Source organism: Plectrocnemia conspersa, unplaced genomic scaffold (assembly GCF_051122295.1).
Source record: "Plectrocnemia conspersa isolate PC_06_02 unplaced genomic scaffold, ASM5112229v1 ptg000012l, whole genome shotgun sequence".
Classification (NCBI taxonomy): domain Eukaryota; kingdom Metazoa; phylum Arthropoda; class Insecta; order Trichoptera; family Polycentropodidae; genus Plectrocnemia; species Plectrocnemia conspersa.
Window position 1 is genome coordinate 13260810 of NW_028277176.1, and position 16676 is coordinate 13277485.

At 28.1% G+C, this 16676-nt stretch overlaps 1 protein-coding gene across 1 annotated transcript in view; it reads left to right on the top strand.

Moving 5' to 3' along the window:
• The window catches only part of LOC148228268 (uncharacterized), a 72518-nt gene that overhangs the window by 41358 nt on the left and 14484 nt on the right, over positions 1-16676 (top strand). The window contains exon 3 of the mRNA XM_088199077.1: positions 2660-2823. Within this exon, the coding sequence (XP_088055203.1) occupies positions 2660-2823 (164 nt within the window). The remainder of the gene's footprint in view (positions 1-2659; positions 2824-16676) is intronic.

The following is a 16676-nucleotide window of genomic DNA, read 5'->3' on the forward strand; positions in this document are numbered from 1 at the left end:
TACGTGATGTGAGCTTGTGTAAATATAATGTTTTCATGTTTCTTTTATTTTCTTGATTCAGGTAGTTGCTGGTAAATCAGAGATGCAGAAACTGGTTTACCAATTGGATCGCTTACACATTCGACCAACGAAACATGTTCACGCTATATAGTATAAATTTGTAGTTAAAGTTTCTGAATTGTTTATACAAATTTTTAAGCAGTCTGCTGCAGCTTTTAGCCACAAAAGGGTTGTTTTTATGCCGCTCATCTGATTATAATGGCATATGTTAGCACTAGTGCTTCCTCTCAAGAATTTCTCGCAAAAAACGTCGAGATCGAGAATTTTCATTTTTTGAGAAATTTTATGAAGTATTTTTTATTATATAAAATTAAATTTGTACGAATATTTTTGAAAGGTTTACAACCACTGCCCTTTTTATAACGCTGCATTATTAAAGGCGAGTTCATGCCTCATATGCATACTTTTTGGAAGGTTTATTTATAGGGGTCTGTGAAGAACAAACAAATGTTTACAAATTTTTAACACTCGAACTTATTTTTGCTTAAGTGATAAAAAAAGATACTCAGATAAGAAACCCTCCTGAAGGTGTTCGTGCCAGATGTTTGAAAATATGTATACTTATACTATTTAAATGGCCAATATTTTTTGCGATTTTCTATTACTCTAACCGGCCGGCGGTTTTATTTTTGCTTTGGGCTATTTTTCTTTTTCGATAATCCAAAAGGTTTTTTTTATTGTTTTTGTGAAGTAGCAATAGGCGATATTGACAATTGTCTCTTTACTGACAGCCGAAGGGATCTCAAATTTTATGTTAAAATAATAGAAAAATATTAATTTTGTGCTAAGCTAAAAATTTCAACAAAAATAATTCTGCGACTGTGACAACCAAAAACATTTGAAATGTATGCTACTAAAATTGTAAAAGTGGTTTAAAAAAATTACTCGTGAGATGTTTTTATCGGTCGATAAATGACATACCTGGTGGGCCTACGAAGCCTGAATATAAAGGTCATAATTAACATTTATTCACGTTGCCATGCAAATATCTCACTGTTGTGAGATATTTGCATGGCATTATATTCTTCCCCAATTTCCAGCCGCTAATCAATTGGACTGTGTTTCACAAAAGCACGAGCTTTTTTTGCATCGACTAGTAGCTGTAAATGAAATATGAGTTGTCTACAACAATGTAACGCAAAAAAGACATTGGGCTATACTTGGGCAAGCCCCTTGAAACATCCCAAAAGCAGAAATCCATGTAAAAAATAATGCTTATGTATTGTTAAATTCCAAGGGTATTGTGTAGTATGATTACATCTTTTATAGTAAAATAAGTTTGCTTAAAAGCTTCTCTACAAAGAGACAGCTTCTTAGTATTAAAAAAATGTTGCCATTTACGGAGAATAATTTAAAATGTCCGATCATTTACTCTAAGAATTCTGCTTCATTAGTATTATTTAGTTTAATTTGTTTTAGTTATATTATCTAGTTTTAAAGACACACAAGGTAGATGAAAAAATATAATTGCCTTTCAGTTTTAATCCAATTTGATTAAACTGACACTTTAAACAAGGAAACAGTCGTTAGGTATACATAATGTTTTTTCACCCATTTTTAAAAGGTTATTAGATGCATGTGTGTATAAAATTATAACATTTTTATTTGTCTTGCTTTAAAAAAAATAAAAAAAATGTAAGAATTTATGCATTGACCTAATATTATTAATGTGAGCGTCACAATGCCTTTACGATGCTTTTTGACATCAAGAAAAAGTCCGTAATCTGCGAGAGAGAATACCCGAACCATGAAAGGCAACTAAACAACAAGAAAAGTCTTCTGGTAGAGCTCGATGTGAATAGGAGCACTCTGGATAATTGTTACATACTGCTATAGATAGCCTTATACTTTGATAGAAATGTATTATAAGATTGGAAAAATGAAAACTACTTTTCGAAATATTGAACGGCATATTATATTATTAATATATGCATAAAATTGTGTATACTGCTTATGTTTAAAACATAAAAAAATTAAATTTAGATAAATAGAGATTTAATGGTTCTTATCTTAAGCTGAAATTATTTTCGCTGAATACAATATTGTTTGACGAATAAAATATATTTATAATGAAAAATCCTTATAAAGTCAATACTCGTGCCGTCAGTTTAATAGATTGGGATAAATTTGCTCAGTAGAGATATTAATGTTTCAATAAGCCATATTGTCGTAGATATTACAGGTGATTTTACAGAAGGGTAATAAAAAATATGATATTTTAAAGCTTCATTAAAACATTATTTATAATATAAATAGCACATTGTATTTTTAATGAAATTAAGCCGAAACTATTCAAAAACAATTATAATATTGTATATGTAAGCAGTCTGAAAGTTATATTTTAATAACCGATTTAATACTATATATGTGTTTATCTTTTTCAGAATAAAATATTATTTTTTTGCCATTAAAGTTTGCAAAAAAAAGCTTTGTTTTTTTTCTATATTTATGAGAAAATACGGTTTTAGTCGGTCGCCATTTTTTTGTATTAAATAAATTTTCATAATCGAATTCATTTAAGTTAAATACATATGTTTGTTCTATTATTTTATATTTATTACAAATGTATTGATTAAAAATATTTTCATTTCCTTTTCAGCCCCCGGAATTCCATTGGCTTCTTTAGAGGCAGCCTCGTTGCAGCTGGGAGCTTTGCAATCCCAAGCTCAATACGCCCCTTCAGCTCTGCAAGGGGCCAGGAAAGCTTCAAGATCGGCAGCTTCGTGTCTCGTTACGGCTGTTCAATACACACATGGACAACAGGTAAAAATAAATTCGCATTCAAGTCTTAAAAAACCCTAGTCGCTGCTTAAATTAACGACTTAAAGTTTTTCCCTCGATCTTATATATATATAAATATAATTAGACACGCTTCGCGTTTTCCGTTTCGAAAAGAATGTATTGTCCCCAAAAGGGCGCCGTTTGAAGGATTTATCGTTCAGAGTGGAAAACTTTTCCCACACCTGTACAAATAAAAGAATGTTGCGGAAATGTAACGAATATGACATCGTAGCGGTACACTCGTTTATCTCGTTTATACGAAACAATATTTTTACACGTGACACAAAAGAGGGTTTTCTGTATGTGTGTGTGTGGATAAAGTTGTATCTGAGTTTGAGTAAGAAATAAGAAAATTAACCGATGTGATTATAAATGTAAATTACATTTTAACTTGCGGAGTTTTTTTATGAGTATTTTAAGATTAATGAAGTGCTAATGAGTTTTTTAACTGTTGCCAACAACGATCTTGAAAGGTCGCTTGTTAAATGGCAATTAAAAATTGTAATTTTATTTTATAACGTGTATGTCGTCGGCTTGTAAGAAAACAACCACAACTGAAAAACAGTAAATTTTAATTTAATAAAAGGTACTAGATAGCGTTTGAGACAGTTTGTATTGCCAGCCAAATCACACCGTCACTTTGGGTAATAGGATCATATATTAGTAGCACGTCTGTAGTGGTTTGTTCGTTCTATATATTTTATAATGATTATATAATATAGTTCTAATTATTATTGCAATTTTTGTTTTGCATTTGTGAAGACGTAAATATATGATAACCATATTTTACGCATGGAAAAAGCTTTGTGGTGTCCAACTTCATAGTTATTAAAATTTAATGTTTTTTTTTACTAAACTATATACTAGCTTTGAATAAAATGATTATTTTTGGCATTTAAAATAAAAGCTGAGATGAAATTGATTTTTGCATATGGTATTATATGATGTGAAATAAAAACAATTGCCCTCTTCTATATACCTCTGAGTATAATAAGTGGTTGTTTTTTAGATCTTTTTCCCAAACTTTTATGGTAAAAAAATAGCTGAATTACTTATGATACAAAGTATGCATGAATTACGATAAAGCTGAGTTTTGGAGTGTAGAGTATACATATGTATTTAGATGCAGATAATTCAGTAAAGGACTATACTTGATCAGACAGGAACTTGGCAGTTTAATACATACATATATAATATAAATATGTATATTTGTTTGGTTTTATTTATGCATCACCTAATTGTAGAAACAGAATTTGCTCTTTTCATATTTCCAAAACTCAAGAATAATTATTTTTTATTTTATTATTCTAAATCGACAATAAATATTATTAACTTAGTCAAAAACTTTATTCTGTGTAATTATACTCAAATTGAATTGGTGTATTAAAAAAAATCTGTTCACATCCCTTGCTAGAGAGCTATCTATCAAGCAATCATGACTCTAATGATTATAAATAATAACAATCGACTTTTATTGTGTACAACCGTCTCCCGAGTATGCCGTGTGTAGTTTAGGCAAATACTCTCAACGTTTTTTTTTTTGTTAAGCGGCAAGTTTGATGGCAAAACAAAATGTGTCATAAAACTTACACTGTGAAACAATACTATCAGATTGTTTAATAGAGTTTTCCTATTCCTTTTCGATACATCGCTCTCGCTACCCACTTAATCTATAAACGGGTTTTGCGAAATAACTTGAAAATTGTGTGAGATATATATTTCACATGGAGAAATTTTAACAATAGTTAAATTAATTTAATAAAATACACTTACATAGTTTATCATCATTAATCAACATTAAATGAATTATTATTTAATACAAAAGATATAATCGAATTTTTGTATAAAAAAAATGTTAGCAACATTGTTTAATATAATTTAGTCTCACAATTTATTGTGTGATACATAGATGAACTTGATATTCAATATACTTTTTTATTTATTAATAATATAATTATTGGATAAAACTGATCTTTAATATATATTTTATTTCTGAACTGCTGTTATTTTTTAGCATTTTATAATGTGTTACTAGATAGATATTTTTTTTATAATTTTACAGATATATTATGTATTATATAAATTAATTTACTAAAATAATTTATTGCGTGTAAAACAAATATTAAAATATTTATCTCGTAACCTAAGCACTACCGTGTTTATATGTTATATATACATGATTTACTGTATCATATTAAATATAAATGAATAAAAGGTATTTCGACTAATAATTAATTTACTGATTATCAAATTATTTTTTAATAATTCTGCAAATTATTTATCAACACATAATAATACATTTAATAATATTTTAAAACGATTACTACTGTTAATATCTCATTAAACTCTCGACCGCTATTCAAACTGCTAGTTGTCAAAACCGCTCAATTATAGCACAAACTGATTTGCATTTTAACAGGAAATTGTCAGAAAGCTTCAAAACCAAAATTATATTCAATCCAATTTATATTATCATAAATGGATCATATTATATATGTATAGAACGTGGCCAATTTTTACCGCAAAAAATAAAAGCTAAATTATAATTGACTTCATATACTCTCATTTTTGTCCCTTGCTAATTGATGGGAATTTGTTAATAATTAATATTGTTTGGAGTTTGTCAAATATTATTATTATTACAAGGAACTTTATTGGCGGCTGTTTTAGGCGTCGCAAATCCGACGCTCGCTAATAAATTCTTAATCGTTTGCTCGTTGACACGAAAACTTCCGCCAGGATATACAATAAGAGAGCGACTTTCGCAATAATTAATCTCCATTATTAATAATTAAAATATAGACTGTCGTATAGCGTCTTGAATCTTTGAAAAATAGTTCTACGAATTGAGGCAAATTGGCGTGTTGCTAAGGAAAACGACAGATTATTTTAAGTCGGCGGAGAATTATCGATCGAACCTGGAAACATTTATTTAATACAAAATATTGTTTTAATATATTTTGATAAAAGCTTCAGCTATATTTAAACTTTGAGAAACTCTGTACTAATATTAAATTCAATGATAAATGTTCCTAAAGAGGTACATCATTTTATTCACTTGCGGAGACATCACACTCGAGGGGTTCGCTACTAACTATGGCACAACCTTTATTTATTTATTTATTTATTTATTTATTTATTAAAATTATAACCATCGTGACCTGACAGGCAAACCTAATGCGTCACGATAGTCAAAAGTACTAATACATCATAATACATACAAATATAAACAAGACAAAACAACAGACACAAATCACCTCAACAGGTGTGCATTGTCCCATACGAATTGAACCAAAACTCCATAAGTGCAAGAGAAAATGTCAATATTACTATGGACAGAATTGAGCAGATAAATGGCCTTGGCCAGAGAAGAGTTGGCAAGTGCTCCAGTTCTACACTTAACAGGCAAGAAAAGTGGACGCGACCGAGAACTATATCCACCTTCAGGAGCCCACATTTGAAGCTGCTCGAGCACTGAAGGATTGTCTACGATTGATCTATTTATAACTATTGATCAGCTTTTTGAATGGTAGTTGAAGCAGTAGTTAATATTTATTCAGAATAATATATATTTTAAAATGTATGTTGTTTTTATTAGTGAAACAAAATAATTTATAGGTAGATGAGTAGTTTTGAATATTTTTTTTTATGTTTTAGCATTATATGTAACCAACGAAATGGTGTAAAATACATCGCTCGTCGAAAGATATATTTAAAGTTACTTAAAACTAAAGGTTTTATCACTTTTTTCTGTTTCACCTTTTTCGATGGTGTCAAAATTTATACGATTCTTATACAAGTTTTTATTATGAATAACGTACTATTCTATCGCGTTTCTATATAATTATTTATTGCAATTGGATTTATGTAAGTGATGTATATTCACTTATAAACGAATAAAAATAGCATAATAGAATATGCAACACAATCCATAGCAGTGAAGTCAGCAATATAAGCATCATTGACTAAAAAAAAAATCGTATAAGATATGATCTCGTATTAGCTAATAGTGAAAAGAAATAAGTTGTTAAATTTATTTTGTCTGATCAAGATTTTAAAACTAAATAATAAATTAACCAGAATTTTTATTTTTAATGGCTGCTGACAAAATAGGGCCAAAGTTTTCAGTTTGCTTTCTAACGTATTTTGCCTTTCATGCTCCGTGTATTTCAATTTTCATAGCGCGATTGCATCTGACGTCGATTTATGTACGTTTCGTGTTAGCTTTGGTTGTTTAGAGTTTAGAAATAGAGACATGAATGACGCAATGTCGTAAATGTGATGGTAAATTTATAATAAATATGTTTATTTAGATCAATAAATGTATATTTTAAATTCTGATATCGTTTATATATAGTACTTCCAAAAAAATTGTTTATATTATATGCACGAATAAAATAAACAAAGCATACTATTCAATGCACGTATAAAATATATACTTATGGTGTGTTAATTTTAAGCAGTCATATATTATACTAAAATATTCGATTTGAATGAATGAGTGCTTTAACCGTGAAAATGTAGCTGTGTACGTCTTATAAATGACGATTACCCTACGATGCATAAAGTTATATTCGCATAGAATCTAATAACTGTAAAATAGATGTTTACGTATTTTTACTTTAAAATATTACATATATACTTTTCGTTTCTGAAAATAGTTATAAACAATAAAAATTAAACACAACATTACCACTAAAAAAATGCATAATATAATAATTTAGCTAGGACAGAAATACGTGGATTTTTAATACCTATAATTTTGAACAATGAGGTTAAGATTACGTCTCATTATCAGTTAATAACACTATATTATGGTAAACGAAAAACTTCTTTCTCCGTACACATTATATTCATCAGTACGTTACTCATTAAACAAAATACTTACATTTCTCGTTGCAATATGAGAATTAAAACATAAAAATTGTTTCATTATCGTCTACTTTATGGTAAAAATATAAAGTATTTAAATAAACCATAAACAAACCAAACGCCCGCTAGCAGCGGTACCTCATAACAGTGAAAGACCGACAGCTTTTTGACTTATACATAAATGTTTTTATTATGAAAAATAAAATAGAGAGAATCAAAGAAAGCACAGTGCTTTAAAGCGAATCTCCAACATTAAATATAATTTGATATATTTAAATAATTATAATATTTAAATATTCGCAAAGAATAAATTGTCAAATTTGAATTGGAAAAACTCTGAGAGGGCATACGAGCTGTGGTCGTACTATGCACTCAAGAATTTCCATACCGATGGGACAAAAAAGGTTTGCCAATGAAATTACCGAGGCAGACCTCTGGCAAAAAGTAGTAAAGAACGAAAACGACCCCAGTCGTAAAACACAGGATTTAAAATTTGGTCGTTCTGTGACGCGGATCACACGGGATTGGATTTTTTCTTCTCTAAAAGAAGGTAAATATACTTCGATATATCAACGTCAATAAATTATTCAATATTATTACAATCGACACCTGACGCTACTAATTTGTTTTCTGTCGACTTTTAATACAAGGCGAATATTAAAAATATTTTTTTGTAAAACCCTTGAGTACAAAATTGCAAATTAGGACATAACGTCGCGCCAACTGTTGCATTCCGGTTTTTGCAGTAAAAGGGCAATAAAAATATTTTCATTACAACGCGACAGTAAAATGCGACCGTTTTGAAAGATTTTTTTTATGAGAAATATATTTTTTGCACGGGATTAAGCTCTTGGTGAATATTTTTTCTTTTTTTTTATAAAGTCAGTCAAAAGCTATTTATGAACTTGCGGAAATGAGCAATAAGCAATCGGAATTTGCTCATTTGAGTCGCAAGATAAGCGCTATATGAAAATAGAACGATAAATAAGAAAACTGAATTATATATAATATTTACAAAATTCAATTTACACGGACGTATTTTAAAAAAAATTATATTACTAATAAATTCATAACATTCTATTTCACTCCAACAAATCAAATGTTTTTCACTTTAACAAATTAAATTTTATTTTTATGTTTTAAAATTTTATTTTTTTTAACATTATATATTTATATTATTATGTATATTACAAATCCAATGTGGAAAGTTTAACCGGCTGTACCGTTTGCGCTGAGGACATTGAAACCACCATTTAAAATATTATTTAAAGGAAATAGCAACTCGTTTATACAAAAGGCATAACTAACAATATGAGAATACTCAATACCATAATTGCGTAATTTAACGAAACCACCTACCTGTTAGTACATCCGCCCATTAATCGCTTGTAAGCACCATAAAAACTAATATTTTGTACGTAAAGATGAGATTGACATCTGGCATAAAACTACTATTGTGATCTACCCCTTGCATGATTTCTTACATTTCAAAGCATAAAAATACATCGTTGGTTGAATAATCAAGCGATGCAATTGTCCCACCAGTATCCGCATATGTGATTCACCAGAGCTGTCTTGAATCAAAAAGATGTGATACTTTGACACATCGTCAGACGATCACACGATTCAAGACTGCAGATAGCGACCACTAAATAATGTTCTTTCAAGACTCGTATGCTGGAAAGAAAGTAAGTCTGCGGTCAAGTTCTAAATCATAAATTATAGCTGAAATTCTGGTGAAAATCTTGACAGAAGTTATAAAGTTCAATATTGTTTTGACTTAAATACGAACAAGGAATAAGAAAAATTAAAATAACCTGTCAGTCCATAATAATTTAACTAATGTTATGATTCAAGGTGGAACTAAACTCTTTATTTTTGTTTAATATAGATCTTATTAGAGTTCTATAATCTACAATGCCATAGATGTCAATTATTACTATTCCTGCTTCAATCAAGTATGCTGGAACGCATCTAGCTTTAGATTGCCCACATGGTACAAAAATGGAAAATCCAGTGTGTAATAACTACAGAGATTACCATCCTGCTAGTTATGGAGGATGGTTAAAGAATCTAAGCAATAAAAAAATCACTCCGAAACGTGCTACGAACAAAATAAACATTGCTGAATCCAGACCCATTAGACGGACAAATTTAGAGAAATCGTTCTCCTAAGCATTCCAAATTCCGAAAATTCAACCCTTATCTGCTGAGCCAAATGCAACCACTTCAATTTCAGACTGAAACAATAAAAACATAATTCAAATTATATTGGACATGCAGCAACAATTTCAAAATCTTATAAATACTCACTTCATTAATAAACTATAAAAAAATATGAATTTAAATACATCATAACGATTTAAAAATCTTAGCTTGGAATGCAAACAGTCTTCGAGAGAGACAGCGTGAACTTAATCAATTTTTAATAAATGAAAATATAGATAAAGCTTTAATATCTGAAACTCATTTAAAAACCTCGATGAAAACAAATTTTGTTTATTTTAAATCATACAGGAACGATTGTCGATTTGTGAAGTCAAATATAAATCACAATGAAACCACTCAAAAATTGTTTGCCAAAATATTTAACATATGTTGCTTGAGAATGATAATTGAAAATACATAGTTTAATCTAGTTTTTATAATTATTAAGTGATATTATGCATATATTATTATTAGAAAGAATGCATTTTTAATACTATTGCAATTTAAAATTAATTATTCTGTATCAATATTTTATACCAGCAACTCATATTAAATACATGCTGATGCAATTTTCTATAGTTAAAATTTATATTCGCACTTACTATGAAAAATGGAGAGCGCGTTACGTGTGTACAATACTCACACTCGTTTAATAGACAAAGCTGATGTTAAAAGTGGGACGTCAAAGCTCAATAATGAGCGAATGTGGAGGAGCTTAATTCAATTCTATTGTCGGGTATCTTTGAGCTTCGCTCGCGTATATGTATAGCCAACCATCCGTCACTGTTAATTTGATTCTTAGTAAAATACAATACAAACAATGCTTGTGCATTGTATGGGGAAATATTTAACACAGTGGCACACTTGCACGGTAAAATGTAACGTATTTAAAGGGTTAAAGGTTTATTGTAATGATGACGCGTCACTACGCTGCTATCTTCATTTCATCACAAAATCACCAAAAGTGTATAAAATAGCTTGAACAAGTCAAAACTTATATTATAAGTATTGATATTGTTTATTGTATCTATTAATAAAGTGATAAGCAAACCATTATGACGTGAACATTTATTTTATACGGATGATATTAGTACACAAATAATAACATGGAATTTAATATTAACAAATTTAAGTAGTTTGAAAGAAATCAAGAAGCTTTTAAAAGAGCTTAATTATTTCTTTAATTATTATAATTTTTGACAGGCACCTTACATTCAAACAACAAATGACGTTTAGGTTTAATTATTTAAAACGGTATCTTAAAACTTACTGACTAGTTTTGAAGTAATATATCATTTTTTTGTGTAAGTATTATTTAAGACAATAAGGTTTATATTGACATTTTTTGTGTGAGATATTACAACAAATTACGGTGGCTTTGTTATAAAAATATTTTTAAATACCTATATATTTTAATTCCTGTAACAAATTTTAAGCTTCTTAAATATTGAATAAATTATTTTTAAATAGAGTAATATTTTATTATAAATTATATATCCTTTAAGAATTAGAGTATGTATTATTATGTATTATCAAGGTTAATTGCTATTTATTTTATGAACAGCGTGAAGCTGATTACTGATTGTGTAGATAATTAAAGTGTACCATTTTATTATGTATCCAATTATGGGTAATTTGATGTATAGTATTCCACGCAATAAAATAAGTAAAACAATAAAAGCGACCGTAAAGCATGATAGCAAAATTATCTTTTACAATCAAGATTTAATTCAATTATTTGTTACAAGCATTATTGCAGCATTAAATAATTGTTTTTATTTTTTGATATTCTGACCACGAACAGATTTAGGTTGTAAAATTGTAAACGAAATTGTTTCTAGCATATTGTGTATTGAACTGACCGCGGTAAATTCGTTGTTAACTATTTTGCCAAATTTACTCTTTATTTTTTTCTGAGAAAAGTCAAAGTTTTGCGGGCAAGAGTTTTCCGACGTCAGACAGGTACTGCGTTGCTCGTCGAAAAAAAACATAATTAATTTAATTAGAATTTTATTACGTCCCGAGTTTAACGACGGAGGAGACTTTAACAAATTTCGCTTGTTGCCTACATAGCCACGCGGAGGTACATTATTTAATATTACATAATTTTATACGCTAAAGCGGAGCCTTCCGAACTTTTTTTTCCTTTAGTTAAAAATGGAAAATATCTTCAGATGACACAGCTGTTCAAAATTCGATTAATAAAAAATAGCCTTAAATTAAATTCAGTTAATTTGTATTTAATAATATAGAAAAATACTTGGTTATTAAACATTTATGAAAATCGCTTGTGTGCTTTTCGCATAATCGCGAACGTAAATAGTTGTGATAACATTAGGGCGTAAGAATATTTTAGTTTAAGCTATTCTGAAAAAGAAATAGATATAAAAATATCGTTTAGATCATGCAATCAATGTGTGTTTATTAGTATCGATAGTAATGAAGTTGCAAAGATTTAAAGTTCATGATATATTACTAGAAAATTAAAAAATATTCGTTATAAAAACGTTTAGAAAGAGTAAAAAAATCACAGAGGTACTTGAACGTTAATTGTTTAACTGAACACGAAACACTATCTGCTTGACGGCCGATTGTATATATATGAATCCTTATATTCTTGAACGAATAAGCGGAGAAAATCGCATTAAAGTTTAACTCCATCTCCAAATGCATTCCCTTTATTGAATGCGGGTTAAAAATGGTTGTCCGATAAAATCAATAGATAATTCAAACAATGCAATTTGTGAGAAATAGTGATTATTTTCTTAGACTAGCTGCGAAGCTTAAAAGATGAGTTTATGTATTAATTAATATATTTTTGGCAATTCTTGGCAAAGAGCATTTTAGAAAAAGTCCCAAACCTGGGGCATCTAATATTTTGGAGGCCATTAAAAATTAAAAAAAATAAAATCAATGGTATTTCATATTTATTTAATTATAAAATTCATTTATTTTACAGCAGCTTTAGACGTTTAATATTAGAAAAGTAAGTTAATATTTCAAAATCAACGGTAATTAATGTGTTGCCAGACGGTAATTAATTGTAGAAAGTATTATTTTTTTCAGAACACTAAATGATATTTCATCTTCTACTACATACACAGACAAAGTTAAAAAAAATCTAACCACAAACGCTGTGTTCTTAATTTAAAATCTGATTTATAAATTAGTTTCAGCTGTATCATTTTCATTTCATTTTCATATATCACTAGTAATAATTGTACCTTAGAAACTATATTTTCTTTATTGAAATTGACGCGTAAGTCACAAACGTTTAAACTAAAATATTCTTGAGCAGATTTTTGCGATTTATTTAAAATTCTAATTTTTCAGTTCAATATATTCTCATAATCGAATCAATTGTACAGAAAACTAAAAAAAAATCTTAACAATTCATATATTTTTAAATTAAAACAATATTTTTTAGATTTAATTAATATGTAATATGATAAAAAATATATTATTTAAGGTAACTTTTCTGTTAATTTTGTAGTTATTTAATTAATAATTGTTATGGGGAAAAGTTCATAATGACCCGTAATTAAGATATCGCACACGCCATATTATTATTTTATTATATCGGTAATCTCTTAATCAAATCTTGATTAAACAAATTATCGTTCATTTTAATCTAGTAAAAAGTAACGTTTATCCTTACTGTTTTATTTATTTTTTGTTAAACCAGTAACACATTTTTTTAACTAGTGAGTAACTTAGTCTTTGTTTTATGACTGGCAATATTTTTGCAATTTGGATAGTATAAATAAAATACATATCTTCAAAATTAATTAATTATTGATACATACAATTTAAAAACATATCTTAGAATACTCTTTCAATGGGTTAATTTCAATAACAATTAGAAATTCAATAATGCTATGAAATTCAATAACGGTATGAAATCCTATGTAAATATTTCAGCATCCATTATCAGTGCAAATCAATATTTTGATTATGTAATTGCTTTATTTATTAGCACAATGATATAATTATTGTTATTTTAATTAAAAAGTAGCAAGTTAATATAAATTTATTTCTTTTATTCTTAATATTAATCTGAATTTATCTAATTAATTAATATATATTTAATAAAAATATATTGTTAGTGCTTTATAAAATATAACAATTAAGGTTTTTACCCGAAAATAATTATTAAAACTTATTTTTTTTTATTTAGAATTTAATTATATTTCTGTGATTAATAATTGTATATAAATAATTTAACAAAAGCATCTCAATACGTGACAATAGCGATTTTGATTATCAATCATATTCACAAACACATCATACACACCCTCTAATTGAATTAATAAATAAATTGGATCCCTCTGGGGCTACTTCGCCACTTCCCCCAAAATATATATATTGCTACCATTGTTTTTATAACCCTTCATATACATTACTAATTTTTATCATACATATATGTATATAAATATAGTCCATGCGCTTTACACACTCGTGTTTGCTTTTAGTACCCTCTCGCAAATGCCGTTTCGCTCATTTATCGTTTTTTTTGTCGGGGGTGTCTAGATAGAGGTTTCGCCGGATTACGTTTAAAACGATGGTGGTGGTTTTTAAAATCTAAAAAATATGTATAACCACACACACATTATGGTTGTGCGTCGCCAGGTTGCGAAGGTCATTAAAAAGGCATCGCGCGTAGGGACGGACGCGGATAAAAGCCGCCATAAATCAAATTGAAAGCGAATGTGCGAATAATTTCATAAATAAATTACCGATGCGAGAAAAAAATAAAATCTTACAGAAATTGACCAAAATAATATTTATGGTTAAACACAGTTTTTTTTTAAATAAATATTTGATTATTTGAGACCTATTGTTTTTATCTAAAAATAAACTCTCAAATATACTTTAGATTTATGGCTATGAACAGATTTTAGATATATGGTTATGAACAGAACAAAACAATGATTAAGAAATAAGTCAAAGGATGTTCGATGTCATAAATAAACTCCCTCATACAAATTAATGTTGGGAATTTATATAAATAAATTAATATTTATTGTTATGTTTATTTACCATTATTATTTTAAAAACTCGCATTTTCTTCAGCATTTGATATCCAGCAATTCTTTGTAATGTGTCACCCAAAGCGTTTTAAATAGTTCTTTCCATTGACAATCAAATGTGTTAAATTGATATATATATATTATTAATTTGCTCATATTTTTAATAATATGACACTACGGTAGTTCAGTTATTTATATAAAATAAGGATATGAATATAAAGCAAGCAGCTACGGTCTCATTAAATATTCGCAATGTAAAATTAAATAAAGAGTTTTTTACGCTCAAACTTAGTGTTATTAATATGGTAAGAACTAATTTATTGTGGAGGTATACATAAAATCTAGTACTATAAAAATGTATGCACTACCTCTCAATTATAAATGAGTATATCTGTATTAATATCAGACAACAATATATCTGTAGTGATGTTTACTTTAAATTCGGGTTCTTGTGTTTCCTTAGTAAATATGGGTCTATGTTAAAATAAAAAAGGCAACTCTAACGATAAGTGGGGCCTAGAATATTTTACAAAAATTAACATAAATAGTTCTGAATCTGAAGAGAATACGCTTTAAAGCCCAACTTAGTAAAGTTAAGTTTTGGATCTTTCGGATAAAGTAAAAATATGTAATCATTTTTATCTGTGCTGTCTTTATAATTGTTAATTAAAACGTTTATTGGCGGTTTTTTTTATATGAGAGGTATTTTATCAAAAGAAATAAAAAAATACTGTCATACGCTACATATCAAAGGCTGTATTTTTCCTTCAAAAAAAGTGATATTTTTCCGCCTCGGTCGCATACGATTTCCATACGGATTGTGTTATCAAGCGATATATCATATTTCATTATTTGAATAATAAATAGAAGGCGATGAAATAAATTTAAACGGATTCACGAGCGTAAGTACCCTTTCGAACTCGATAGAGGCCATAAAAATGGAGATGAAGTCTGTACAAACACAGGAGCAAACTGGCGAATCGTAAGTTGGGAAACAGCTTTTGCCGATTGGTTTACCCACAATTTTATTTCCACGCTCAAATTTTCGAGTGAAAACAACCATGTACGTATCGATTTTTCTCACGGTTCTTATAATTTTAATCTCGTATTATTTCTATATATAAATTTATTATTTTTAGCATTTTTGAGTCTCAAAATAATTGTAGGAAGAGACGTAATGAAATCTAGTTCAAAAATATATTTTAGTAATTTTATGTTTTAATTTACAATCTAGGTTGTACAATTTTTTTTGTGACATAAATAAAAATGCGTCTTGTTAACATGTACTCAGAAAAATAAAAATTAAATTAAATTCTTAATTTATTGATTATTATTTTTACAATATTAATAATTGTACTGTTAATACTTGCTGTGGTATACTAATTCCTAAAATTATATGACATTATGAATAACGATTTTTCTATAATTTAAGGCATAATAAATAATGGTAAATATTTCGTTTGCAAAGCGGAATAAAAACAATCAACAACTACTAAGTAAGTAGTGAGACACCAGACTGAAATCAAAGTCTGTAAATCAATGACATCAATTGTATTAATAATTCAGCTTACAATGAATATATGTCAATATGCACGAATTAGCTCGATTTTATTTTATATATTTATCCATGAGATTAGGAAAATCTAGAAAAACCTTATGTGTGATATTCAATATAATTTTAATTATAAAATAATTCAATTCAAAATTTAAATTAAAAAAAAATGA